Source organism: Seriola dumerili, unplaced genomic scaffold (genome assembly GCF_002260705.1).
Source record: "Seriola dumerili isolate Sdu_G_001 unplaced genomic scaffold, Sdu_1.0 BDQW01000086.1, whole genome shotgun sequence".
Taxonomy (NCBI): Eukaryota; Metazoa; Chordata; class Actinopteri; order Carangiformes; family Carangidae; genus Seriola; species Seriola dumerili.
The window spans coordinates 444916-471991 of NW_019174341.1; the positions used below are offsets into that span (position 1 = coordinate 444916).

Sequence of the window (27076 nt, forward strand, 5' to 3'; positions counted from 1 at the left end):
CTGCAGGTCACCTGTGATGGCAGGCGGACTGTTCGCCGTGGACAGGAAGTGGTTCTGGGAGCTGGGAGGATACGACACGGGGCTGGAGATCTGGGGAGGAGAACAGTACGAGATCTCCTTCAAGGTAAAACACAACAACAACAACAACAGAGCTGCAGTGCAGGAAATGATCAGTAGTGTGTTAAACATTACGAGCTCTGTGACATACACACATCATACTTTCATATCTAAGCAGAAGCAACAGGTTTCTGACCATCCGTCCTGTTGAACAGCAGCTGCCTCATTAGTCGTGCAGGAGAAAGACAACAGGTGTTATTTCTCTGAAGTCGTCTGTGTTGATGTGATCCAGGCTCGTTTCCTGACGTCGCCGCTCTTCCACCTTTCTGTAAAACTGAGAACGAAGAAGGTTCAGACGGTGAATCCGACTCTGGAAACCGGTTGATGTCCGTCATCTTGGTGATCATGTGCAGGTTTTCCTCCGCAGCTCTTTTCTCGTTAACGGACGACATTACTGAATCTGAGCTCATGGCAGCTCATTAAAAAACATGTGCTACTGACATCAGCTTGCGTTCAGTGATGTCACATATTGCCTCTCCTAATGTGTTGTTTATCCACAGCTCTTTAGGTAAATGGATAAAAGACTTGTTGAGCAAACGAGACGTTCCTCATTATAGTTTCAACCCTTGTTTCAGTGATTTAAGCCAAACATCCTCGGCTGCATCAAAGACCCTCCACATTAATCATACTCAGACTTCCTTATTAGATTATGCTTTTGTCTGGTGGCTCAGCATGAATCATTCTACAGCGAAGCCATAACTGCTTGTGACTTGGCCGGCATGTAAAGCACTGGTCTCCCCCCTCCTCCTCCCCCCTCCCCCCTCCTCCCTCCTCCTGCACTGCCTCCGTCACCGAGCTCCGGACTGACAGAGTAACCCGTCACAATAATTAAATTCTGCTTTGAATGAGTAAGGACTTTTGTCGTCTCACTCAATTAAGCACAAAGGCCGCTGCTGGGAAGTCTGATGTGATTGGACGCATGCTGCAGTGTGATACGGCCGCCATTGTTGCACAGAGTGAAGTTTCCAGCGTTTATAAAGCTCCAGTGCCAGAATCAAATCTGCTGTCCAAACAGTTTTACTTTCTCCCGCGTCTTCATGTTAGTGCGTTTTCGTCCTTGTTACTCCCTTTTGCTAAGCACAGAAATTCAACATACGTGTGATGCGTACGTTCACTGTGAGGCGTTTAGCTTCCACAGAGCGAGCAGTGTGAGAGCAGACAGAACAGACGGAGCTGCAGGAATCTGGAAACAGCAGGAAACGGCGTGCAGAGCTAAATGTTTAATACGACTGAACATAATAAAGACTCGGTGCAGGCACGCTCCGACATTCAGCAACTTTAATCCAAATCTGTTGTAATCATAAAGAATATATTCTCTGTACTTGACATGTATGTAGAGGATAGAACTACTGTCTCCTCTGAATTAAAGCTCCATATTTTCTTCTTCTTCTGTGTTTTTTTTGAACGGTTGATCCATCAGAAGATATAAAAACCATCTCAGTGCAGTTTTACATCTCCTCTCTCGGGCTTCTCTCTCTCCCATCAGGAAAACTCATGGTCATCTCCCTTTACACTGTATGAGACCTTTAAAATAGCTCCATGTTCATCTTTGAACCGTGGCCGATCTAGTGGCTGATCCGTTATATTTAGAGTTCAGATTCAGGTGTGTTGGATTAAAACAGTGTGTTCTTTTCATCTCTGTCTATGTTTTTGCCGAAGCACGACTTTCCTTTGTCCTTTTTAAATCCACAGACTTCAAAGCTCTCAAAGAAATATTTGCAATTCCAGTTTGTTAGAATAATGGGAAACCTTCGATGTTTTTATCTGTGCTCGCAGTCTTCTTCTCCGCCTTTGTTGGCGTGTTAGCTGCATTTTATTTTATTTTTTTTTAGCATGTCATCCCCACCGTCTGTTGATCGCTGGAATACAGCCTGAAACCATCTGCAGGAGTGTGTGTCGCCTCTCCAGCATGAACACACAGCGTGCACCCTCATGAGGATGCACACGAAAGCCAGATACGCTCATGAAAAAAACGTCGCACCGCGAGAGCTCCAAACCTCCACAGGGGAAGTATGCTTAGCCAGAAATATCCAGGTGACACGGACCTACCTGCACATTCAGCAGGACTCATGGAGGGAGCCGTGTTTTCAGGTCACCTGTCACAATAGGTGTGTTTCCAGTGTAAAGTTGTCCTTCAAGAATGTGTGCAGCTTCACACACTTGAAAGAGATTGATCCATCCACCCGGCTTTTAACCACTCGATGACAAAACGCTCTACTCCTTTTATTTTGGAAGGTTTCTGCCATTTAAATTGATAGTTCAGTCACATGGTTCTGTTCCATCGGTCACTGGTTATTAATCGTTAGTCATTCGGTGAAAAACCTGCGGATAGAAAAACCACAGAAAAAGAGAAAACATTTATATTTATTGTAAATGAATTAATAAGAAACAAACAGCCACATCAGTTCCTTACCACGATTTTATTATTTGTTTGCTTTTCATTACTCTCAGCTTCTCAGCTCAATATCAGTATTTTATTGTGTTGAAGCATTTCAGCGTAACGCATTTTAATATAAAGGATTCTATTATCATGTTTATTTATTAATAAATCTGCAGGTGTCTTAAACAGTCCTCTTTTTTTGTAACCCGTTAACGTTTTATTATTAATTATTATTATTCACCATGTCGAGTGACTTAAAGCAATCAACAGTTCAATCATCGCCATTTCCCGTGTCGACGTAGATCAAGAAGCCAGATCAAACATCAACAGTCAATCAAATAGTTTTACAGTATTTCTTCGTCTCTTCTGATACATTTTTACCTAATTCTATTTTTATACTATTTTTCTTCACGAATTTGTTCTAATTTCTTCAAGAACTCGACTTTGACTTGACGTGCAGTGAAGTCGCTGTTCCCGGGGTTGATGGGGTCATCAGGGTTGTAAATTATTAGCTGCTGTGATAAGTCATTGCTCCTCATGCCACCGCCCGCCGCGGTGCTGCGCGTTGAAGTGTTCAGGTATGGAGGTGAGCACACTGTAGAAGTCGTGCCGTAGAGGTGAGTGATAAGACTTTCAATTTAATCTGACTGGCGCTGAACTGGAGCTCTTGATCCCTCCTGCAGCTCGGCGCCCCCTGTTATTAAGCTCAAGTGTTTCAGTGCAGGGATGAAGAGGATGGAAGGGATTGGCGCAGCAAGTCGCACCTTCCCAACAGCGAGATGTGGAGAGGGTGGATCATTCCGCGTTTACCACGCCTCCCCTCCGTCTGTCCAAGCTGGAGTGGTGCGACAAAACTTGACAAGGGGGTAATTGAATTGAAATAGCAGCCAGCTGATGTCCACTCTGGAGAATCAGGAAGTGAGACTGATGCACAATATCAACAGACTGACTGGAAATGATGGGGGAAAAAAGAAAGAGCAACGTTTTCCTCATTATTGAGTACTGAGCTTCCCATGCAGCTAGTCCATGTGTATCATCATCATCATCATCATCATCATCATCATGTGTCCTTGAGAAAGACGCTAAACTGCAGCCTGTGAAAGCACAGAGAGAGTCAGTGCAGAGTATAACCTGGAAAAATGTTGAAAGAAGTTATTTGGAGACATTCTTGTCACGACAGGAGGAGGAGGAGGAGGAGGAGGAGGAGGAGAGGATTTGGGAGGATGTGGAGGACGGTGTTCTGAGGTGGGAGGAGAGGTCAAACACAGTATGAATAACCCAGATCATATCGTTCAGTCACAAGAAGTCGCTTTTGTTAACTTTAAAAAATCATTTCCAAAGGAAAATCAGAAAAACAGGCCACAGTGGTCAGTCAGTCGGGGGGGGGCAACTATTTCTCCAGGGTGAAAGGAAACCCAGTACAGTGCTTCAGTGACCTGAGGTGTTTCTCACACACGTATTTTAATATTGTTCAATGAGCCAACAGGTAAAACTCCTGAATCCCTGAGTGAAAACAAAGAGGGTGACTATTATAAAAACTAATGTTAAAGGTAAAAGACTGAACCACCACATGAAATAATAAACTCTATATTGATGTGAAAACGTTTCTCTACAACAACTAATCCTCCATCGTCTCACTGCTCATGACTGAGCTCCAGAGTTTGTAACATCAGATCATACATGACATTTTATTTTGGTAATGAAATGACAAGCTAACACTGGAAATGAAAGGGCATGCTAACAGCTAGCTAACATGAGTTAGCTAAACTGTAACTAAAAGCTAAAGCTAGAAACTAGCTAACATTAGTAAGATAAACTGTACCTTAAGGCTAAAGCTAGAAATGATGTGACATTAATTAGCTAAACTGTAACGTAAAGCCGTAGATACTTGAAACAATCTAATTCAGAAACTCTGCAGTAGGAAAGTGAAGTGTCATAAGAACTCGTGATGTAACTTAATCACAATCAATAATCACTGTGATGGATTTTACAACTTGAGTCTTCAGTTTGATTTTCACACTGTATGGAAATGAATGGAAAACTGTAAAAGAAAGGTGATTCATACAGCAGCAGGTTTTTGTTGTTGTTGTTGTAAATAATAGAACAGAACAAAAAGCCTTTATTGTCATTGTACAAAAGAAATATACAACGAAATTCTGAGAGCTTCTCCTGATCAGTGCAAACAAAAGAAGAAGAAGAATGACATGAAGTGGAAGTTTGTAGACGATGCAGTGAAACGGTAGAAACAGCACAGTACATCCTTGAAGCGCAGCTCTATAACTGCCTGAACAAAAGAACCAAGCTACATCATGTCACACTTTGAAAGGTTCGTGCAACACGAAGGTGAACGCATGAGGAAATTAAAAAATGCGTGGTGTTAAAAGATCTTAATCTCAAAGAGCTCGTGCTCCGTTTTAACCGTCCGACCTCCTGACCTCAAACCGTTCTGACTATGATTAAAGCAACACATCACTCAAATATCCATCTTTAAAATTTCAAATGCTCTCACTCTGTGGACTTGAAAGGTGGCTCTGCTTTTTCCCCCCCGAGCAGCACGGCAAAACCAATTCCAGTCTTTATCATTAAGCTAAGCGTGATTGACTTGCTTGTTCTCTTTGATGTCATTTACTCGCTTTGGTCTCTGCGGTGCAATCTGCAGACCCGCGAACTTCGGAGTCGTTTTTGTGGAGTCGTTCTCACTTCCTCTCACCCCGTCGTAGAGGAGGATGGAAATCTGCATCTTTTTTAGCTTTTGTCTCCTGATGAAATCTAACGTGATATTAATCAGCGAGGTCGTAAACATGAGTCCTCCTAGGATTCCTGACCCGGTCAACGTACCCTACAACCCTGAACGTACAGTGAATAATGCCCCTCTGTTTAACAATCATCTTCCCACTCCTTTTCTTCATGTCCTAACCTTGTCTGCCCTCCATTGCTTTGTCTTCATCACGTCCTCCCACGCTCTGTCTTTCTCTCACAGTGTTTGTTTCATCTCTGTGATTTGTTGACCTTGATAGCTCATCTGATATTTGCACTGTTCACACAAACACCAGCGCAGCAGCTTTGACAAACCCTTTTCTCTTTCTCTCTCTCTCTCTCTTTCTCTTTATCGAGGCTGACTCTCTCCCTCTGTGTCTCTGTAGGTGTGGATGTGCGGTGGTCGGATGGAGGACATCCCTTGCTCCAGGGTCGGACACATCTACAGGAAGTACGTCCCCTACAAAGTTCCTGGTGGGGTCAGTCTGGCCAGGGTGAGTCTCAGATCCTTGAGGTGGTGGGTCGCCTTTGTTCGTATAGATGGAATTCACCTGTGTTAAAGGGCCAAATTTAGCCAAATAAAATGAGCTTGAACATCTGGTCAGATATATATATATATATATAAATTGAACTGATACTTTAAATGGTCATTTAAATTCATTTTTTACAATTATTTGAGCCCCTTTAGTTTCTTTCATGTTGCAGTGAAATAAATTAGAACAGTTTTCTAACACTGAGCTGAAGCTTCCGTATTCAATGCAAACTTTAACACTTCAACACATTTGTGGGAGACGTTTAAAAAAATGTTGATGTGTCCTGCAGCTGAACATGATTCATTATGCATGACTCAGCGTCGGCCTGACACCTGGCTCTGTTTGGCTCCGCTGAATGTGTAATTAAACCTCTTGGCCCCTGTTTTTGTCTCGTCAGTCTGACCGTTAGCCCCTTGGCGAGGCTATGTTGAATGCTAATATCAAACAGGCAGCAGGTTTAACAATAACTGAAATACTTACTGTACCTCCGGCTGTGATGGAGTCTGTTTTGTCCCCCGTGTCCTTTCTCTCTCTCTTTCTCTCTCTCTCTCTCTCGCTCTCTCTCGCTCTGCCTCTTACAGCTGCTTTGCTTCATTTTAGTGGAGGAACATGAGGAAGTCAGGGAGGGAGATGCTTCATTTGAATGTGTTTTCACTTAAAACTATATGATGATGTTTTGTGTAAATGTTTTAAAAGAAAAGCAGATTCAGAGTAACAGAGATCTGCAGACAGGTTTTGTTGTTTGGCGACTCCAACAGGAAGAAGGATATTTAGATATTTAGCTATTTTCATGTGACGTTTGGCCTGTTCGTGGTCAGGAAAAAGGTCATGAAAACCACATGAAGATGCTTATGTGGAGCATCTTTTATCCTGTGATGTGTCGCCAGTTTAAAAGATTATCACCTACCAAATTTGTGCACTAGCAGGATGACGTTGCTATCCATTGCAACAAAAGTTTAAACCATGTTTTAAATTAATTAATTTGCACCAAACTTCACATAAAATTTGATGCAGATCCGCTCTAGTAACAACAGGTCAGTGAGCCAATCAGAAGAGAGGAGGCTCTGAGCCTCTCTTCTGATTGGCTGACTGTTTTCTGAGTCATCCAATGAAAATATAGCAGATTTCAGGTGAAACCCACCAACCAAATCCTGCAAGGTTTGGATGGTGGGTCCAGGTGGGCGGGGCTTGGTGACTGCTTTGTTGTGACATCACAAAGTTCCAGAAGTCCTGACGGCTGGTTTTAAGGCTCAGTTTCTGAATACAGGCTGTGTGCATTTCTCTGTGGACTGAGGCTTTGATACTTTCACAGTATTAATATAGAAGCTAGAGCTGATCTATAATCACACTACACATGGACACAGACCTTTAGGCTGGAGGAGCTTTAAATGTGTCTTTTGTCAGTCCTGTGATGCTAAACGTGCTGGAGTGCTTCGGGGGGGTCGGGGAAGAGTTTAGTTTGTGTCAGGGTTTATTCACGGTTCACCAAGAGAAGCTTCAGTCATGGTCTGAAAATCCTTTGCCTGAGGTGAGAATTAAACCCAAAGTCTTCATTTTCCTCTTCGCTGTTTCAGCATCATGTTTCTCTTTCATGTGATCGTGTCACGGCGAGAGAAACGTGCACAGAGGACATTGTTTGCACTTTAAGTTGTCATAAAAAATTTTACAAAAAAAAAAAAAAAAACACACCACAAGAGGAGGTGAGTCCCTTCAGCAGGTAGAGATAGTGAGAACAAAGACTCTCCAGACACTTCCACACCCCCACCCCACCCGAGTCCAGTCAACATGGAGGGAGACAGAACCACTGAACTCCACTTCACCTGGAGCCTGAGTTTAGCTGCAGGCAATGAGTTATGCTACAGGGAGTGTGTGTGTGTGTGTGTGTGTGTGTGTGTGTGTGTGTGTGTGTGTTGGCTGGAGGGTTTTTTTTATTTCTCTCCACCATATCTGTAGCTGCAAAGGCTGTTGGAGGATTTGTATTTATTCCTTCCTGGGAGGCTCGCTGAACCTGTATTCTCATTCATTTCACCATCCACACCCACGAGGCTGCAGCTATCTGTATTCCCAGACATGCGTCCGTACCTCAGAGGCTGACAGGATCTGTGTTTTTTTTCACTCCTTTACACCTCAAAGACTTCAGGTGGATGGACTTCCCGTTGCTCAGGTGTAAATCTTTCATGTTTGCAGTTGTCTGAGCTTAAACAACCTGTCTGCACTGCAGCTGTTGTCGCTCACAGTTTGTATCAGTCATCTGCTCGTGCTTTTTTTTCTTTTTCTTTTTATTCAACTGAAATCAGATGCTTTCATTATGATTGATGCAGAGCGATGAAAGCATATGGATGCCACTTTCGTCGTGCATTAAAGCCTCTAAATGCATAATTCAGTGGCCTAAATGCACACTAAATAATGCATTATGGCCAGTGTCCATATTCTTTTATTTTTTCAAGTTAATTTCCCACTGACCTCATTAAGTCTGCTGCAGAAGCAACTTGTGCTAAATTACAAATGCACATCAAAATAGTTTGAGTGTAATCAATAAAAAAAAAACAAACACCTGTGACATGACATGAACACTGGGATATAAAGACAGTGAAAGATTAAAGAAGTGCAGCAGTGGTGGAGTCTACTGATACGCAGGTGTTTATCCACTAAGAAAGCTCCAGAATCTCTGTATGACCACTTAAAAACGCCCAAGGATACGTAACCACTCACACTTACACTTCGAGACACGCCGAGCAAGACGGAGAGAGAAGCTAGCGCTAACTGCTAAGCTAAAGTAACTGGCAGATCTGAATAAACAACTGCTGAATTAGTGAAAGTGGCTAAAAGCAGCTGGAGCAGAAGCAATGTGAGCGAACCCCAAGAATAACGAAGGGCAGGTTCAGGATATTCGTCCTTAAGAAGATCAGAGGAGACACTTTTCATCCGACAGTTAAACAGTCTGTCTTTTACCCACATGTTTCACACGGCTGACACGGCTCTCAACACATTTTAACTTCCCCCAAGAAGTGGTCCTGTCAAGACGCTTCGCAGCAGAACCTGCAGGTGGCTCGGAGTCAGAGTGGAGGGAAGTGAAGCAGACTTCATTATTCTTCCCTGGGCTTTGATTAGCATCAGCGTGACTGATTCTGTTCCTCAGATTCAACAGATATGCTCGTCTGTGTCGTTATAAATATCCACATTTACATAATATGATGTAGCTCTTCAGCTGATGCTTGAACCTGTTTGACCCTTGAATTTAAGTGTTTCCAGTATTTCACAGTATCGACAGTATCACATAAAAAACATTGTTTAATGAGGCGTGTAACTAACTAACTAACTAACTAACTAACTAACTAACTAACTAACTAACTGCCTGACCTGTCTTCAGCTGATCCAGGTTCAGAACCTCTCAGTTCAGCTCGATCACAACTTTTTTTCTTATAAAAGAAGAAGAAGAACTAGAATCCTCAGGCTCTCTGTCACTGATGTTTGCTTTCGTTACCAGCACGCAATGAATCTTGGGAAATGTTGGGCTACGGAGGATCCACCGGAGGATTTGCCCCAGGAGAAAGAAGCATTTTGAAGGAGCCTAGTTGCGTCGCTGTGACGCCATCGGTCTTCAGATTGGCCCCTTGAACTGAGACACAGCGTCTGTGAATGTTTCTGCCAAATGTGAAGAAATTCCCCCGAAGGTGTTAATGAGATGTCGTGGTCACGAGAACGGGACGGACAGACGACGCGAAGCCTCCGGCGCTGGCTGTCGCCGCCGCGGAAACATGAAGACAGAAGGGAAACAGAAAAACATGTCTGTCTTCTGTGAAGCCGCCCTGTAAATTAGCAGATAACTGAGTTCAGCGTTGTATCTGCTTTCATGACTGGAGACAAGTTGCTTCTATTTTTTTCCATCAGTCGGCCTCCTGGGGGGGGCGATGACAGGTCCTGCATGATGACTGGCTTCCTCTCTGCTCGGCGGCTTTGATCGTTTTGTCATGTCAGATCAATCAAAACATCAAGGACGGCAGGAAGTACAGATGATGGCTCAGTCTGTTTCAGTGAAGACGCCACGTCCAGAAACAAAGACCTGCTGACAAGCCAGTTGACTTCAGGACTCAGCTGGATGTTGATATCCCACAGCATGAACACAGTAGACATTGTTGTATTGTAAGTTAATGTGCAAACCTTTTACCGCTGCTCTCGTTGTGAACAGTGGCTCATTAAGTCATTCTTCTTCTTCCTCCAGACAAACATCACTGACAATAAGTCGAGTGGTTTAAGCAGCTGAAGTGAAACTGAGCTCTGACTCGTCTTCCTCTCAACTCTTCTTCAGCTCATTATCAGTGGATCAAATGAAAAGATTTCCTCGCTGTGATGAAACCACAGAGAATTATCGTTCATCTCTGCAGCTCTACTCCGCTTTTTATCGTCTTTCAGCTCGTTGTTTTGTTTTTTTTTTTACAAAACACATGTTCACCGTCACGGTTCAGGCTACGTCCACGCTCATTTAAAAAACAGCGGTTTGAAATGAAAACGCTGAGCATGCTGATGCGGGTGTAAACATGGGAAGCAGATTGTCTCCTCTGCAGATTAGCTGTGGAAAATACTGCAAACGAGGAACGGCAAAGACAGTTGCAGCGTTAAAATGCTTGTAGCGAAGATTTAAAACTTAAATGATGGACGAAAGTTTCAGAGTACGACATATTTGGACTCAGCGTGCAAAGGCATCAGTGTGGACGAACCCTCAGTGTCTCCACTCGCATCAGCCTCATGAATACAAACATGAGGTTACACATACATATACATTATAAGGTTTATAGAGGGTGTCACATGTTGGACAGTTTGTAAAGTTTGTAAAGAACAACATGTCTTCACTTTACATTAGATAATAAATGAAAAGTCACTGGTTGTAGTTTTGCTGACGTGAGATAAATGGCCGAAACGTGGGATGAAAGCAGAAATGTTTCCCTGTGATTTCAGAACCTGAAACGCGTGGCGGAGGTGTGGATGGACGAATACGCCGAGTACATCTACCAGCGCCGGCCCGAGTACCGCCACCTGTCGGCGGGAGACATGACGGTGCAGAAGGAGCTGAGGAACCGGCTCAACTGCAAGAGCTTCAAGTGGTTCATGAGCGATGTGGCCTGGGATCTGCCCAAACACTACCCGCCGGTGGAGCCCCCCGCCGCCGCGTGGGGAGAGGTACGGTCAGACCCTCGCACTTTAAAACACATTAACCATCTCATGGAAAGATCGAATTAGGTTTTGAAGGCGTGACATCATGACCACAGGAAGATAAACCACACATCTGAGCAGTTGAAGTTAAAGGCTGCTTCAGCTCACCTTCCTTTAAAATCACATTTTTATCTTTTTGTTTGAGCCAGATTTTTGTCCTGAAGATAATTTCTCATATTATTGTTAATGAGTTCATTTCTCCTCAGTGGTCACAAGGACGAGACTCCACACTCGATATTTAGCGTCACATTTTTATCAAACATCAAACTTTTCCGTCACAGAAAAAAAACAATTTGTCATGAATCAATCAGAGCTTTGGTTTCTGAGCTGCTGAACATTTACATTGATTTTAAACGCTGTTAAAAAAAAAAGAGAGAGAGAGAAAACATCAATTATTCAGTGTTTTATAAGCGATTATCTTCGAGGCATGGTTTTTAATTATTAAACGCTTTAATTTGAAATTATTTCAACATAACCATCAAACCAAAAGATCAAGATCATTAGTAACAGTTTCTAAAATAACTGTCAATAAAACTCTGTCTGAATGATAATGTGTGTGTGTGTGTGTGTGTGTGTGTGTGTGTGTGTGTGTGTGTGTGTGTGTGTGTGTGTGTGTGTGTGTGTGTGTGTGTGTGTGGTGAGAGGAGTGATTTAATGTGAATCAGATTCATCGACTTCAAAAATAAACCAAACTGATGATGATTCGAAAGCTTCATCTCTGCTGACTAACAGCTGAATGTCTCTTGTGTCCTGTGTGTGTGTGTGTGTGTGTGTGTGTGTGTGTGTGTGTGTGTGTGTGTGTGTGTGTGTGTGTGTGTGTGTGTGTGCTGCAGATCCGTAACGTGGGCAGCAGCGGCATGTGTATGGAGAGTAAACACTTTGTGTCGGGGAGCCCCATCCGCCTGGAGAGCTGCGTGAAGGGGCGGGGCGAGGTGAGCTGGAGCCACGGACAGGTGAGCAGCAGCGGCGTGTTGCGCAACAGATAAACACACACTCCCCTGAAAACCTGTTTTAGTTTACAGCGAACAGACTCAGAGTATTAACAGATACAGAAGATGTGACCCTGACCCTGTTTCCATTAGAACAGAATTAGCTTGTTGTGCAGGAGGATGTTAAACAAATAAAACTGAAATAAACTGAAAAGATCAAATAATTGAATAAATACATTCAGACATAAGTAAAAGCAGTTTTAGTGTTTTGAGCGGTTGATGTCTGTTACACGGCGTGTTGGTTGGTTTTCTTCTATTGATTTGTAAAGGTAATATTAGATTTATCTTTGGGATTTTGGCTCCTAATGTTTGGTGGAGTCGGGTTACACAGGTTCGTCGGTCTGTGCAGCAACATGTCAAATACCTGAGAGGATACAAGGTTATTTACACAGCACCTTTCAGACACAAGGCGCTTTACAGAGGCATGGAAACACATCAGAAACAGAACATGACGGTGAGATTAAAGCAGCATTTAAAAACAATAAAAACTCATTGGAACAAATAAAAAATCCAATGAGAAACTTTCCTTTTTAAGGATGAAAACTCATGTGTTCACTCTTCTACTAAATGGCGACTCAGCACAACAGACCCTCTTCACCCGACCGACAATCTCAGGTGTTCAGGAAGCTCGTTCCACAGAAACTGCACCTGGCTTGGTTCTGACTGAGAACACCTGTCCCAGGTGGATGCTTCGTATCGTACAAGTAGATCAGAGATGTGTCAGAAGCTTCTCGTTTCTTTACTGCGGTCGAATCCAGAGAACTTTTATTTCATTATTACATTTCACTGTTGTGTCTGTGATACATGGTCTCCTTAGTGATTGTATTTCTTCTTCTAAACACACATAAATGTCAAATGCACTTACACAGACGCACAAACAACACACACACACACACACACACACAGGCATCACACGGCTTCATTATCTTTGCATTGTTCCTAAGGAGTCTGTTTGTTGTCGCACGTCACACTTGAAGATCTTTAAGCCGAGCTCATAACGCAGCCTTAATGGATTGAACGTCCCCCTTTTGTTTCCTGCCGCTGAAACGCGGCACCTCGGAGCTCTGACAGTTTAATTGCTTTAATGTGAAGATGCATTGTCGTTTAATCCGTGTCACAGTTGCGATCTGTGTTCAGGCGCCTGGCGAGAAATGGATTTGCTGCAAATCACAGGAGGCCCTCTGGCTGCCGCCCTCGTCAGGGCTTTTTTGATTTGGTGCGAGAGGAGCAGAAAAGTCTGTGTGAGCGACGGCCGTCACTGGACATCAAGCTTTATTCTTTACTGTCAGGAAACGGAGCGATCGAGAGATAGAATCAAAATGATGCGGGAAAAAAAGATTTTTTTATTTTTATTCTCAGACAACAAAAATATGAAAATATGAAAAAGGAAAATCTTTTGACTTGAAAAATGTAATAAAAGCACAAGGAAATGACTCACACTCACACATTAAGTACAAGCATGTAATTAGAAATACTCAACAACTAGTCTGGCTCCTCGACGCTGAACACAAAAACCCCGATTTCACTTCAAACGACGCTTCCTGCCAAATTACGACCTCAGCATCAGTCCTGAGTCCTCTGGTCATCGTGTTGGTTTTATGACGCAGCTCCGAGGTAAACAGATGAGGACACTGACAAACAATTACATAAATGGAGGAACATTAAGGACGTCATCGATCACAGTGTCGTGAAGGTCTCTCCCGAGTGCAGTGAGTCATGGTGATTCTGTTGCGGATGAACAGATGATGAGAAAACGCTGCTTCAGTCTGTGATGATGACTGAAGTTGTTACTGAGCAAGGACAGGACACACAGCACAGGGAGAACATATATTATATTACAGGATATTCACTCAGTGTTCAGATTATCTTGGTCTTTAATGAAAACACGTTAAGTAAAGCTCCATATAAGTGTTGATCCATTAGAAGATATATTGGCAGTTTAATCTCCTCTCTAGTAACCAGCTAAAATCAGTTAGCGAAACTGTAACTTAAGGCTAAAGTTAGCTCTCAAGTGATCCACTAAAAATATATCAGATTTCAGGTGAAAACACTCAGAGAAACCAAATCCTGCAAGGTTTGGATGGTGGGTCCAGGTGGGCGGGGCTTGGTGGCTGCTTTGTTGTGACATCACAAAGTTCCAGAAGTCCTGACGGCTGGTTTTAAGGCTCAGTTTCTGAATACAGGCTGTGTGCATTTCTCTGTGGACTGAGGCTTTGATACTTTCACAGTATTAATATAGAAGCTAGAGCTGATCTATAATCACACTACACATGGACAGAGAGCCAGATATTTCCCTCGGAGCTAAAAGAGAGGAAACACTGAGAGGAAACATGACTCCAAAAGAATAATAATGTTGCTCTATGTAACTGCTGGATGTGGAAAGAAAGTTGGCACACAGTTGCTTAAATTGATAAAATGTTGATGTTGTGTTCAAAGCTTGTTATTGAAGGTTTAACCACGTTTAATCTTCACACAGTCAGTAAGAATGTGAATATTGTGCATGTGAGGATGAGTTCAGCTCTAATACAGGTCAAATGTTGGATCCCTCAGAAAATACCTTCTCTTTAATTTTCCTACAAAATGGAAAATAACCGAGTTTGATAAAATCAGACGTGTTATTATCCACAGAGGCTGCACTGGCTTGTGATCTGCGGATAAACTCTCCGAGAAGGAAAACATCCACACTCGCATTTAATGGATTAATTTTAATAGGCAGCACAACACCGAGCCACGAGCAAGTGGAAAGGCCACGACACCCATAAACAGTTTTCCAAGTCGGAGGAACCTTGACATTTCTGAAATTTTTCCTCAACAACTTTAGAAAAGGGAAAACGCTATAGAGGAGCTGTAATTATGTTTCGCCAGTGAAACTGATTGTGAGGGTCAAAACCAGAGTCTGAAGGGAAGAAGCAAGATTAAATTCATGTATAAAAATTGGAAAGTGCCAGTTAAATACTGCTGCTCAAAACAAAACTTTTTCTTTAGACTTTTACTGTGTATTCGTAAAAGAAAAGGTCTCATTTATAAACGGAACACAAAACATATTGTGGTTGTTCGTAACTTTGGCGGCGGCTCTGTAATGAGAGACCACAGTGTCTCCGTCTCCCACCGGTTTGATTTGATGAAATCTGAAGAGCCGATGCACCTCATCACTGATCAGGAAGTTCATTTCTTTTGTTTTTTAATCTGTTCCCTGCAGGTGTTCACGTTCGGCTGGAGGGAGGACGTCCGGGTGGGCGACCCCATGCACACTAAAAAAGTCTGCTTCGACGCCATCTCCCACAACAGCCCCGTCACCCTGTACGACTGCCATGGCATGAAGGGCAACCAGCTGTGGCGCTACAGGAAGGTACGGCATCAGAGTTTATAATCTTCTCGTATCCCTCCGCCACTCAAACTAGTTCCAGGTTACATCCCTGTTTATCCAGAGTCACATAATATATGAACCATTTGTGTGAGATTTTGTCATTATTTCTGTGTGAAGTCTTGAGTAATGGCTAAAAAGTGAACCAAATGTGAAGGGATTCCCTTTAGGAGTTCTCGAAGACATTGCATTCGCAATCGCAAAATCATGTTTTTTTGAGGTCACCTTGACCTTTGAACTTTGACCTTTAGCCACCAAATTCTAATCAGTTCATCCTTGAGTCCAGGTGAATGTTTTTACCAAATTTGTAGAAATTCCCTCAAGGCATTAACGGACGTATTGCATTCACAAGGCCAAAACTGTGTTTGTGAGGTCAACAAGCCCGTGACCTTTAACCTTTGACCCCCAAAATCAAATCAGGTCATCCTTTAGTTCTTATGAATGTTTGTGCCAAATTTGAAGAAGTTCCGTCAAGGCGTTACTGAGATATCATCCATGAGAATAGGAGGGACGGACATACAAAGCAAGCATAAAAATCCTGAAATTTGGAATGTCAGAATGTCATTGAATGCACCACCAGAACAGTTAAAACGGTCCCTGCGGGCGTCTCTGTCGCCACAGGATGAATCTGTGGTGGAATGGAAACTGTAGAACAGTTGTGTCGCTGTGGGGCTCGGATGAGAAACGTTAAAACGATCAAAGTCTTGACGTCCGTCTTCTGTCCTCACTTCCTGTTTGTCCGTCTCGTCTCCCTCCAGGACAAGAGCCTGTATCACCCCGTCAGTAACAGCTGCATCGACTGCAGCGCCAGCGAGCGCCGGGTCTTCATGAACACGTGCAACCCCTCCTCCCCGACCCAGCAGTGGCTGTTCGAGAGGACCAACGCCACCGTGCTGGAGCACTTCAACCAGGGCACCAACTGAGGCCCCGCCCCCTCGCCATCTGAGAGAAAAGGGAGTCGTGACGCAGGCGGACGTGGATCTGCTGCTCCTGCTGCTGTGAATGGGGTTTTTTGTTTTGTTTTTTTTACATGAACTCTGCCCCCCCCCCCACTCCGCCCCCCCGACTCCATGTTTACCTGGCACTGAGGTGACACCTGTTTCTCTTTGGGGTGCTCAGAGTGAGGCAGGATGGGATACCGTTCAGCGGGGAGGGGGGAGGAGGGGGGGGTTTAAAAACATCAGTTAGAGTAAAAAAGACTTGAGCTCTGACTGATGGGTGTGTGTTTAGAAGTGACTGTGTGTGTGTGTGTGTGTGGGGGGGGGGTGTTTGTCATTCTGTGGCGGCGGCTCCGTCTACTTCCTGTTTTTGCTGTTGATCGGTTATCTGACATTCCTCCATCTTCTTTTGTCTATTTCAGATTTTCTCTGCCTTTATCTGTTGCCTTTTCTTCCCCCTCGTTCCTTCACCTCCGTCTCTCCACCTTTATCCCCCCCCCCCCGCTCTGCCTCCGCCCGCACGTCCATCTCCCTATCTGCCCGCGATGACTGCACCTTTTGCCCACCTCCTCCATTCTCCCTCTCAAATCCCCTTATGTTGTCTCTGGCTCTGACAACCTCCCTGGGGGGGGGAGGGGAGGGAGTGAGGGGGGGACTCATGCTGAGCCAAAGTCATCCTGACACCTGGTGAAGCCAGCAGAACCACTCTGAAAATCACCTGGTGAATTGATTCTCCTTTACAACCCTTATCCACCCTCGTCCTCCCCCACCCTCCACCCTCGGCCTGTAGTTTCTCTTGGTTGACTCTCCTGACAAAGAAAGTGGGAGGGGAGGAGATGGCAGCCTGTTGCACCCCCCCACCCCCCCTCGCTCCTTTTTCCCCTCCTTTCCTCGCTGTATTTATCGATGAGTCGTTCGCTGGTCTGTCACTGTGCCACGTTCTTTTATTCCTCAGAGGCGAGCGCTATCGTCACGCCAGGGTCTGTGGAAGCCAACTATCACTGGCTAAGGGCTTGTTTGTTGTCATGGCGCTAGTGACCGTGGGTGGTGGTGGGTGGTGGGTGGATCGGGGTGGGGGGGGCAGCCGCTGTCACAGCTCTCACAGAATCTCCAGCCGGCTCGCCGTACGCCTCCCCCCCCCCTTTGCTGCTCCACAGTCAGCTGCCGGAGCGACCTCGTCACGGACGGGCGAGCGCAGGAGGTCACGTTGCGGTGCGGAGCAGTGGCCAGATGACTCGCCTGATTGGCCGGTTGCCGAGCTGACACATCACTTTAGCGTACAGTGCGAGCGGGAGGAGAGACGGATGGGGGGAGTCACTGCGGATAGGCTCGCCAAGGTAGCTCTGGGATTGAGACGAATGTGGGGATTTAAATGCATAAAGCACTTGTGTAATGATAAACTTGAATGAAATCTTAGTGCCTTGTTGGAAGAGGACTAGATGTTGGTGTGTGTGTGTGTATTCGCAGGAAGTGTGTGTTGTGTGTGTGTGAGTGTGTGTGTGTGTGTGTGAGAAGCGTAGGGAACAATTCACTCAATTCAGGAAGTTACTTTTCTTAAAGACGGGAATCTTGAAGGTTCTCGTTTGGTAAAGTGAACGTGAATTGAGGTGGACTCTGGTGCAGGACATTGAAGGCACCACCGGCTCTGTGACTCTATGGCTTTCTAAATGAACACACACGTGAACTGCTGGCTGTGAATAGAGCTGAAGAGACTTTTGTTTTCATGTTTTCTCCTGCCTTGAAAACTTAACTACAGTCCTAAGAAGATCTTTGTTATATTATAATCACGACATGATGCTGTGTTGTTGTTTTCTTTCCCCACCTGTTCGATCCAAAGTCTCTTTACGGGAAAGGGAATGGTTGTTGTTGTTTACCACCCTGTTTTTTTAAAAGAAATGTTCTTTGATCTTTTCTTTTGATCCTGTGGTTCAGCTGATGATGATTTTGTTTGATTTCCTGTTCGACGTGATGTTCTGGTCTGGCGCCTGCACCCATTCCCCGCTCCCATGTTGTGCAGCAGAACTATGTACAGTGTGTTTTCATCTTGCCGTGGTAGATTTTAAAGAGTCATAGACCAAAACAAAGAGTCACATCTTCTAACGTCCCTCAGTCGAGGTCTTTGTCTCGTCACACAGAGCTGAGTAACGTTCAGAAACTTGAACCTGGATCTACTTGTTGTCACATTTTGTCATGATCAATTCAATCTAGGCTTGGGCTGATAATCAATAGTGTCAAATATTGCAATATTATAATATTACACTTGGCATAATGTTGAAATATTTAAAGAAATTGAAATTTTGAATAATAATTTTGCATATATGCAAAAAATCAAATTTTATATCAAATATATATGTGATATATATATTGAAAAAAAATGTAATATTGCAGATACATATGTATATTTATATGTACACACACATAATTTTGCATATATGCAAAATTATTATTCAAAATTTCTATGTATGTATATATATGTGTGTGTTATATATATATATATATATACATTTATATATGTTACAAGATGATGAAACCACATGCAATTATATCATTGATATTTGTATTGTGATATTACATTTTGGATATCGCCTAATTCATCAATTCATCACTATCAAATAGTGATGACTTTTTGCCAATTACCAGGAGCTGAAGCTTGTGGGATGATTATTTCTTTTACCACTGACTTTGAACACATCTCCACACGGTCAGAATATCTGCAGTGAGATTATTCAGATTCAGAACACACTGGCTGAGTGGGTTTACAGTTGGTACTTTAATGCATTACATACATTAGCTAATTGTAACGCCATGATTTCCTTTAGATGCGTCCTCACATTGATCCAAAGTCACGTGCTATAACAAAAAGGCAACTGCCAGTACATGCATAACTTTTTTTCCCCTGTGTTTTATAGACATTATTATGAACGCATCATGTGTCTATATAATCTATAATGTGGCCGTTAATCGACCGTCTCACGCCTCATTTATTTAGTTTGAAAATCACCAGAATCACAGTTTCCTTCAGATCACCTTCCTCAGTCCTGACTCTTGCACTCCGGTTAGTTCAGTCCAGGGTTTCCTCTGTGTCTCCTCCTCCCTGACCTTCAAGCTTCACGCCTGGACAAGCTCCTACATTGTCACGCTGTTAAAGAGGTGACTGGGAATTGCTGCCTCAGACCACCGAGTCACTGCTGTTAGCCAAGTTTCCACTACAGGACCCAACAGGACCGCACGTCTGACCTTTACTCGCCCTCACATAGTTACATTTCCTACATTTCCTCCTTCCCTCGACACGTAGTCACGGTAACAGTGTTTTAAAACTAAGTCCTGTTTGGATCAGTCGAAACTCTGGGCCGTTGGATCATGTGACTCTATGAGACTCCAGGTGGATGCACAAGGCGACGTTATGGGCTGAAATAAGACACTGGTTCAGGTACAAGGAGTTTTATTTTTACCTGTAGTTAAAGAGAGATAAGAGTCTCTCTTCTTGTTTTTATTCCCCACATCATGAACATCTGCAGAACACTTTGATAACATCTGGTTTGCTCTGAGTCAGTGTTTCACAAAATAACAGCTCGTCGACTGTATAACTTGATTCCGGTTAATTAAACCCTCCTCATGTGAATCAAACTTATCGAGAGCCACGCAAGAGTCAACTGATAATGTGATAAAAGATAACTAATTAATCAATCTCTATATAAACTATTAATCAGCCCGCAGCAAAAAACCCACAATCAGTCATCGGCAAACTCTGCAGCTGGACGGAGCGTTTCAGCCTCTTTTAGCCTCTTTTAGCCCACAGTTTTGGTTTCATGGCACGTTTAACATTTACAGCAACAAATGACTAGACCGGTAACTGGAGTATTCATTTACAAAAGTGCTTTTCAAGAGGTGTTAACTGGATTTCAGCTTCAGGGTGGACAAAGGCCAGAATAACAAACAAAACATCAACAGAACCAAATATACAACAAATAAAAATAAAAAAACCAACATGGCCGCAGTCGTAACTTTCATCTGATAAATAAACTGCGTTTCCTGCTCAGCAGCAAAGACTGTGAATCAGGAAGATTCAAAAGCTAAAACAGAAGATAATTTATCGGGAGTTGGTGGAGACCAAACCGGAGCTGGAAGAAGAATCAGTTGAATTAAATATAATGTTCCTCTGGCTCTGCTGGATGTGTTGAAATGAGCTAATCTGTGAGCCACAGTTATTTGATTTGGCCAATAAATATCAATTTATTAAATTTTTATTACTGGCTCCTTAAGAAGTATTTTACCTCTGGTTCACTATCAGCACTCAGTCAGTGCAGCTCTTTTTATTTGAGTCCTATAAAGATAAAAAAAAGGGACTGATTCTGTTTGAATGGACAGGAGCAGATGAAGGTGATAATGAACTGTTCTGTGGACCCGATCCACAGGGATCTGGAGCAAACTAGATGATGTCAAAGTGTTTAAGAACCCGTGTCCCATTACGCAGAATCCATCCTCTAAACCAACTATTTACAGGAGCGTTTGTCTGAGCTTTAGAAAAGAGAAAATCAATCACGTTTCACAGCTGAAACACGACTTAAATGTTCTCTCTGGGGAAATTACCCACAAGTGTCGCCCAAAATGTTGCTCCCTTCAAGTGAAGTCTGAACTAAATTTAAAAAGTTTGTGAAAGTATTTTATGATTTTATGTTTGTTTGGTTTTTTCCTCATTCAAGCACATTGTATCTTTCCATTGCACATGTAAAGTATGTTTTTATTACGTCAAGCTGTAACTTCGAGTCAACGGTTTACATTTGCTTTATCCCAGATTCTTCCCCCGTGGTAAAGTATTAAAAACATTCTTACTGTGCGTCTACATGAACGTCTGCTGGATATATAACAGTGTGATAAAATACAATTTAAATATAGAAACATTTTACACATACCTTTCCACGGTGAATGGGATGAGACAATTGTAAACAAGTTGCACTTCATTGTGATATCAAAATACATTTTTTAAATTTTTTTTTTTTAATGGTGAACCCCCCCCCCCCCCCCCCCAGCTAAAATTTGTCAAACAATGTAAAGAAATCTTATTTTATGAGAGTAAAATGTTTTTAACGTCAACGGCCGGTGTCGGCCCGTCACACGATGTTGTGTACATGTGTGTGAGTTTTGATGTGTAGGGAAGTGTACATTTTGTATCTCACAACAAAAAAAAAAAGAAAATATATCCAATATTTTTTTCTACTGACATTGCAACTGTAAAAGTGTATTTAGATATTTAACAAACTGTACAATTAAACTGGAATTGTATGATATTTTTGCTGAGAATTGTAAAATAAAAAAGGTTTCTATATTTGGATGAAAACGTGTCCATGGTGATGAGTTGATGAACACATGTTGAAGTGTCTCTTTCTCTGTGGTACAGAACTATTTGGAACCTTAACGAGGATGCTTCCTGTTTTTCATCGGAAATTAGAGACGATGAAATTACAGTCCCGCTTCGTTTGTCAGTCATGTCCTTTATAAACACTTGTCCCAGCTGCCTCCATGCAGCCTGACAGCCCTCCATTGATTTGCCCTTTTCTTCAGTCTGGGCTGAGGTGGAAAACTCTCAGCTGTCCAGGTAGGAATAAACCTGTCTGGAAAAAAACACCTTGTGGTTTCATGTGTTTACACGTGAAATGTCAGGAGAGGCGTGATCAGCAGTTTGCAAAAAAAAAAACAATTTAAAACGGGCACCAGGCATCTCTTTAAATATCTGCCATTTTTCATGTTTTTTTTTCCTGCACAAAGAATTTTCTTTCTGTTCCTTTTCAAACGTGACATTTGCTGGTTTGATTAATTTCAAGCTCCATATTTTTTTCTTCTTCTGTGTTTCAAAAACCATCTCAGTGTAGTTTCACATCTCCTCTCTCAGGCTTCTCTCTGGAGCTCTAGTAACAACAGGTCGGTGAGCCAATCAGAAGAGAGGAGACTCTGAGCCTCTCTTCTGATTGGCTGACTGTTTTCTGAGTGATCCAATATAAGTATAGAAGATTTCATGAAACACTCAGAGAAACCAAATCCTGCAAGGTTTGGATGGTGGGTCCAGGTGGGCGGGGCTTGGTGACTGCTTTGTTGTGACATCACAAAGTTCCAGAAGTCCTGACGGCTGGTTTTAAGGCTCAGTTTCTGAATACAGGCTGTGTGCATTTCTCTGTGGACTGAGGCTGGACACAGACCTTTACACTGGATGGAGCTCTTAATTCTTAACAAAATAAAATTTCAGAGCTGAAACTTCAGACTGACCATGTAAACAGAGACAGTATGAATCAGTATGAAATCGTTGATGTTAATCTCAGTCAGACAGTGAGAAGAAATCAAAATGTAAAAGCAAATCCTTTCACAGATGTCAACAAGCTTCTTAAATGTCATTATTGTAGCTTTCCACATTTGAACTTTTCCAACACGACATTTTCAGGAGCTTTTTATAACCTGGCGGCAGCGGCCTGTTTGTCCATGGCGGAGGCGGCGGAGCACCAGGTGGATGGAGGCGCTGCTCATTCCAGCCACGATTGTCTCCTCTAAATAACTTCGGCGTGGACGTCTGCTGCCCAGAGCTTTCTAATTTCCTCCCCTTGTCACTTCTTGTTGTAGGTTTTGTGTTACTTTAATCGCTTCTGTGACTGATGGCACAAAAACACCACCCCCACCACCACCAACCCCCCCCCGGCCCCCCCCCCCCACCTCAGACGTTAATCCCCATAGATCATTTCCCCCTGGCAAACTGCTAACTCTGATAGCTTTCAGGTTTCAGTGATTTATTCGTGGCTGGAGTGATATTGCTTTTGCTTGTCGGCCCAATTTTCTGAGTTTGCCGCTCGGCTCGTCGCTGCGACTCTGGAGGAGGGGGAACGTTTCAGTTTGGTGCACTGTTCTTCACTGGAAAACTTTATAGCCTGTGTGTTATTGGAGCCTTCACACAATTACAGGCTCAGAGGGAACCGACAACAGTTCTGCAGTAAAAATTATAATTAAGTGTTTTTTTTGTTTGTTTTTTTTTTGTTTTTTTTATCGTATTATTATTGAAACTTGACATTTCCATTGTGCTCAAACTAAACTGATGTTATCATCAGAGAGTATTTTTTCTGCGTAATAGTTTTCCCCATTCATATTTATTCTCAGTTAATTAGCAAATAATCAGCATTCCCTCAGACTGGTGAGCTGTAACTGGGACAGAGATCAGGCTATTACATTAGCACAGTGTTCCACTGAAGATATCCATTAAGTTTCTTTATTGGGCTCAGAGCCATTATAAAAAAAAAAAAGGGAAATCCAATTGTCTCCCATAATTCACTAATACCCTGCCTTTCTTTCTCGCTCTCTCTCTCTCTCTCTCTCTCTCTCTCAGCCCACAGCGACGCAGCAGAATGGGAAGATGTTTCAATGACAGTGTGTCACAGTTTTGGTTGCAAGCGTTTTCCTGAAGGGCACGGTGAGTTCCTGTCATACATGATTTTACTCTTTTTCCTCAAATCATCAATTTAAGCCAAATATTCTGCCCTTATGATGTCACAGTGAAGTTGACCTTTGACCTTTTGGTTATGAAATGTCATCACTTATAATTATTTTATCCTTACAGACATTTGAGTTAAATTGTGTCATAATTAGTGAATGAATTTGTGAGTTGTGGCCTAAAATGTGTTTTGTCAGGTCACAGGGAACTTTGACCTTTGACCACCAAATTCTAATCAGTTCATCGTTGAGTCCAAGTGAATGTTTCTGCCAAATTTGAATAAGTTCTGTCCAGGTGTTACTGAGATGTCGCGTCCATGTGAATGGGACGGACGACCCAAAAAACAATATGGCTGCTCTGGCAGTCGCCGGCACGGAGGCATAACAACATGTACACAAGGTTTATAGAATCCGGTGCAGAACTGGACCTGCACCAACAATGAATGAGTTCTTCGCCAGCCCATCCCCCACCCCTCCACCAAGTTCAGTGCGAATCTGTTCCGTTTTTTTAATCCTCTGACAAACAAACAAAAAACAAACAGACTCAGGTGAAGGCAGAGGTAATAATCATTGATTTGCATCTCAAACACAGAAAGGTGCCGTATACACATAACATGCAGATTTTTTCTCCCCCAAAGGCAACAACAACAACAACAACCATACTTTTATTCAACCGTAGAGGAAGCAGGTCACTGTTTATTATATGTGGCTAACCGATCTATTACATTTCAGGTCCCTCTCTGCAGCACAAAGCATATGTTTGCATCTGGTATATGAGTCATTTTTTTCCAATTGAGCAACAGCTGCTTATGAATATAAACTCTTACTAATGGGAAAAATGACCTAACCCCTGAAACAGACAGTTTTATGAACCTGTTTTATTCTCATGAGAACTAAAACAACATCTAAGACTGTGCTGAAAAACTGTCACATGGTTGAACCTAATTGCTGACCCCTGCTGTGTGCTCCTGTTGTGGACACATTTTGGCCAACAGGCAAATGCTAACTATTGTTGCAGCTCTGAAAAAGCAAATTAAACTGCTTTATACCGAGCAGACAATGTTTGTTTTGAATCATGTTGTTTGACGCAATTTCTCTGCAAGACATTAAGGTAGGCAACCTGTTCACCTGTGAAATGAATCTGCAGAGCGTCAGAGTTACACAACTCCAGCTTTAGGATTAAACAGAACCACAACATACATGTAAACACTGTATATATATATATATATATATATATATATTATATTATTTTACTGGCCAGATGAAACTCTGCGGGCATGTCCAACTATCATCATAACAGCTATTTGTATTCAATGCAGCGAAACATGAAGGAAAGGCAGACAGCCTCAGTGTGAGATTAAATAATGCAACAGACAACAAATAAACAACACGAGTGAGATAATAAAAAAAGAAAGAAAAGTATGGATTAAAAATATATTGTGCTTGTTTCTCATGGTCTCTACTTCTTCTTCTTCTTCTTCTCTCTCTCAATTATCAGCCCTGTCCTCCACAGTCTGGTTATCTCAGTCCAGCGTCAGTGAAGAATAATGCAAACAGAGTCTGAGAGATGATACATCACCGACTGAATTTCACTTTTAAAAAAAAATAACAAGCTCCACAGACAGACGGACGGACGGACGGATGGACGGACGGACAGACAGACAGACAGACGGGTTGGTCAATAAATTCGAAACGACAGCAGAATCATCCTGTTGGATTCATCATTAGTCAGAGCAGCTGCGGACAGGAAACATATCACTGTTCAGGAAAATAAGAGAAACCTTTTATTTTAGCTTCAGCCAAGGATGGTGTTCTTCTTCTTCTTCTTGTTCTTTTCCGCAGCTCATACACTAATTAAAAAACAAATGGAAAATTATGAGGCTTAATATAAAAAGTCCACGCTGCACTTTACCTCTGGCTTATTTTATTGTGCTCTGCTTTCATCTACGCCGCTGACATCTGTGTCTATATTAGCATTACACTGCGTCTTGGTGCCATTTCATAGAGTTTATTCAGTGGATCTTCAGATATAATTTTTTTTTTTATATGTTGCGAAAAGAGTGGAGCATTTAAAAACACATTTTTCCAAATTAAATCTAATGCCATCAGAGTTATTAAGAAGAGATCTAAAATCACTGTTCATCAGACCTCAACACATAATGGTTTTCAAAAAGGCCAAACAAGCCGTAGAACAGGTGCTTCACAGGTCATGATAAACTGAAAGGCTTTTCTTGCTGATTCACCCATTGCTTCAGTTCAGTGTCTGTTTGTAATAGGTGGTGGAGTTTTTGATGATACATGATACATTTTTTTCCATCTAAACCTCCAAATTGAAGTTATTTCAGGCTTTCTAAAATGCAGTGAGTCATGTGTTATCATCTAAACACTTGCTGACTGGCCCACACAAATCTGGCTGCGCTAAATCAATACTCAGTAGATGTTTTCCAAGGGTCAACCTTTTCACATGTAATCTGTGGTTTGACAGTGTTTCAAGAACATTTCCTAAAAGTTCACATCAAAATACCAAAGCAATAAAAAAAATAATGTGCAGGACACCTGGGTGAGCAGCTGTGTGAGTTGTTTATATCATGTATATCATTTTGTTTGCAGAACAAAATTGAGAATGGAGCATCGTAGAAAATTGTGATTTTGTTAAAACAAATACACAAATACAGGCACAGCTTCATGGGACAAAGATTAGCTGGAAGGCTACTTTTAACCCATGTCTCTGTGGTTGGTTTAAAATGCAAACATTATGGAATGTGCATTATGTAAAAAACACAAACAAATGGAATAATGAAGATGACCACAAGACTACTAAAAAAAACAACATAGTATAATAAGACATAAAAACATCATTATACAGTAACACAAAAGAAGTTATAAAAACATCATGGTATAGTAAGGCATGTAAATTCATAAAAACATCATAGTACATAAAAAGTCGTAAAAATGTCATAATATATTAAGGCATTAAAAAATCATAGTATATTGAGGAATGAAAACTCATGAAAATGTCATACTATAGTAAGACATAAAAAGTCACAAAAACAACATAGTATGGTGAGGCATAAAAATAAAATAACAAACATCATAGTATAGTAGTAAACAGTGTATTAAGGCATGAAGAGTGATAAAAACGTCACACTAAAGTAAGTAATAAAATGTCAAAAAAAATGACATACCATAGTAAGGCATAAAGTTTCATAGTAAAATAAGGTATAAAAAATCACAAAAATGACATAATATAGTAAAGCCTAAAGAAGTGATAGTATATAAAGACATGTAAATGCATAAAAACGACAGTATAGTAAGGCATA

The 27076-nt window shown here is 42.2% G+C and overlaps 1 protein-coding gene across 1 annotated transcript in view; it reads left to right on the plus strand.

Annotated features, from left to right (window-relative positions):
- Positions 1-16515, plus strand: part of LOC111221329 (polypeptide N-acetylgalactosaminyltransferase 10-like) — a 75142-nt gene extending 58627 nt beyond the window's left edge. The window contains exons 7-12 of the mRNA XM_022744691.1: positions 7-124; positions 5641-5748; positions 10744-10965; positions 11832-11951; positions 15187-15336; positions 16110-16515. Of these exons, the coding sequence (XP_022600412.1) occupies positions 7-124; positions 5641-5748; positions 10744-10965; positions 11832-11951; positions 15187-15336; positions 16110-16274 (883 nt within the window). The 3' untranslated portion in view covers positions 16275-16515. The remainder of the gene's footprint in view (positions 1-6; positions 125-5640; positions 5749-10743; positions 10966-11831; positions 11952-15186; positions 15337-16109) is intronic.
- Positions 16516-27076: the final 10561 nt, after the last annotated feature.